Source organism: Pundamilia nyererei, unplaced genomic scaffold (assembly GCF_000239375.1).
Source record: "Pundamilia nyererei isolate P.nyererei 1_Seehausen unplaced genomic scaffold, PunNye1.0 scaffold00012, whole genome shotgun sequence".
Classification (NCBI taxonomy): Eukaryota; Metazoa; Chordata; class Actinopteri; order Cichliformes; family Cichlidae; genus Pundamilia; species Pundamilia nyererei.
This window is the reverse complement of record NW_005187413.1, coordinates 4,629,524-4,630,318: the sequence shown is the minus strand read 5'-3', so window position 1 is coordinate 4,630,318 and position 795 is coordinate 4,629,524. Positions and strand designations below refer to the sequence as shown.

The 795-nt window shown below is 40.1% G+C and overlaps 1 protein-coding gene across 1 annotated transcript in view; it reads left to right on the top strand.

The window, feature by feature from the left end:
* Window positions 1-62: 62 nt before the first annotated feature.
* The window catches only part of prdm2b (PR domain containing 2, with ZNF domain b), a 13,720-nt gene continuing 12,987 nt past the window's right edge, over window positions 63-795 (top strand). The window contains exon 1 of the mRNA XM_005724754.1: window positions 63-177. Coding sequence (XP_005724811.1) covers window positions 63-177 — 115 coding nt within the window. The remainder of the gene's footprint in view (window positions 178-795) is intronic.

The window sequence follows — 795 nt, the reverse complement described above, 5'->3', positions numbered from 1 at the left end:
TTTAATGAGCCAGGTGCTTTTGACAATCAACGAGTGCTGCTTCATGTCACTTATTGCAGGCCATGGCTATTACCGGAGGTACAGTGGAGTCTTTGAATGAAATTCCAGCTCATGTGTGGAAAGATTTGCCTGACTATCTGAATCTGGGGCCTTCTGCTGTAAATCAGAGCCGCATTGGTGAGTAGCCGGTCTCATTTCATAACTGTAACAACTTCTTTTAGGACTGGCAACATGTTGAGTTTCATTTGAATCTCACGGCTATATAACCTTGAAACAGACTTCCAGCAACCAATGATTGTGGAGCAAAGCAAGACCAGGCTGGGCCAGAAAATGATAACTGAATCAGAGCTTAAACAAACATGAAGCGAGTCATCTGAGTCGAAGGCTTTGAGTGTTTTTTTCTAACATGCCTCGTGCATGCTTACTCCTTCAAAGAGTCTGTTAGATGCATAAACATCTCGTGGTGCTAAACACCCGTGCTTTACAGCTAGACAGATACATTATATGGACATGCAAACATGCATTAAATCAAGAAGCGTGGGTTGTATTGATCTGTATTTGAAATCAAAGTGAGCAAATGCAATGAAATAATAATGAAGAAACTGATCAAAGAGTGGGGAAAAATCAAAGCAAGGACAAACCAGGATATGATACTGCTCACCTTGATCTCCTATCTGACACAAAATCCACCGGGTTGAAATATAGTTGCATAATTATTGGATCTCCTGCTTCTGCTAACTGATTTATTCTGTGCACAAAGTTAGAATTTAAACATCTAAATGAGTCCTAAAATGA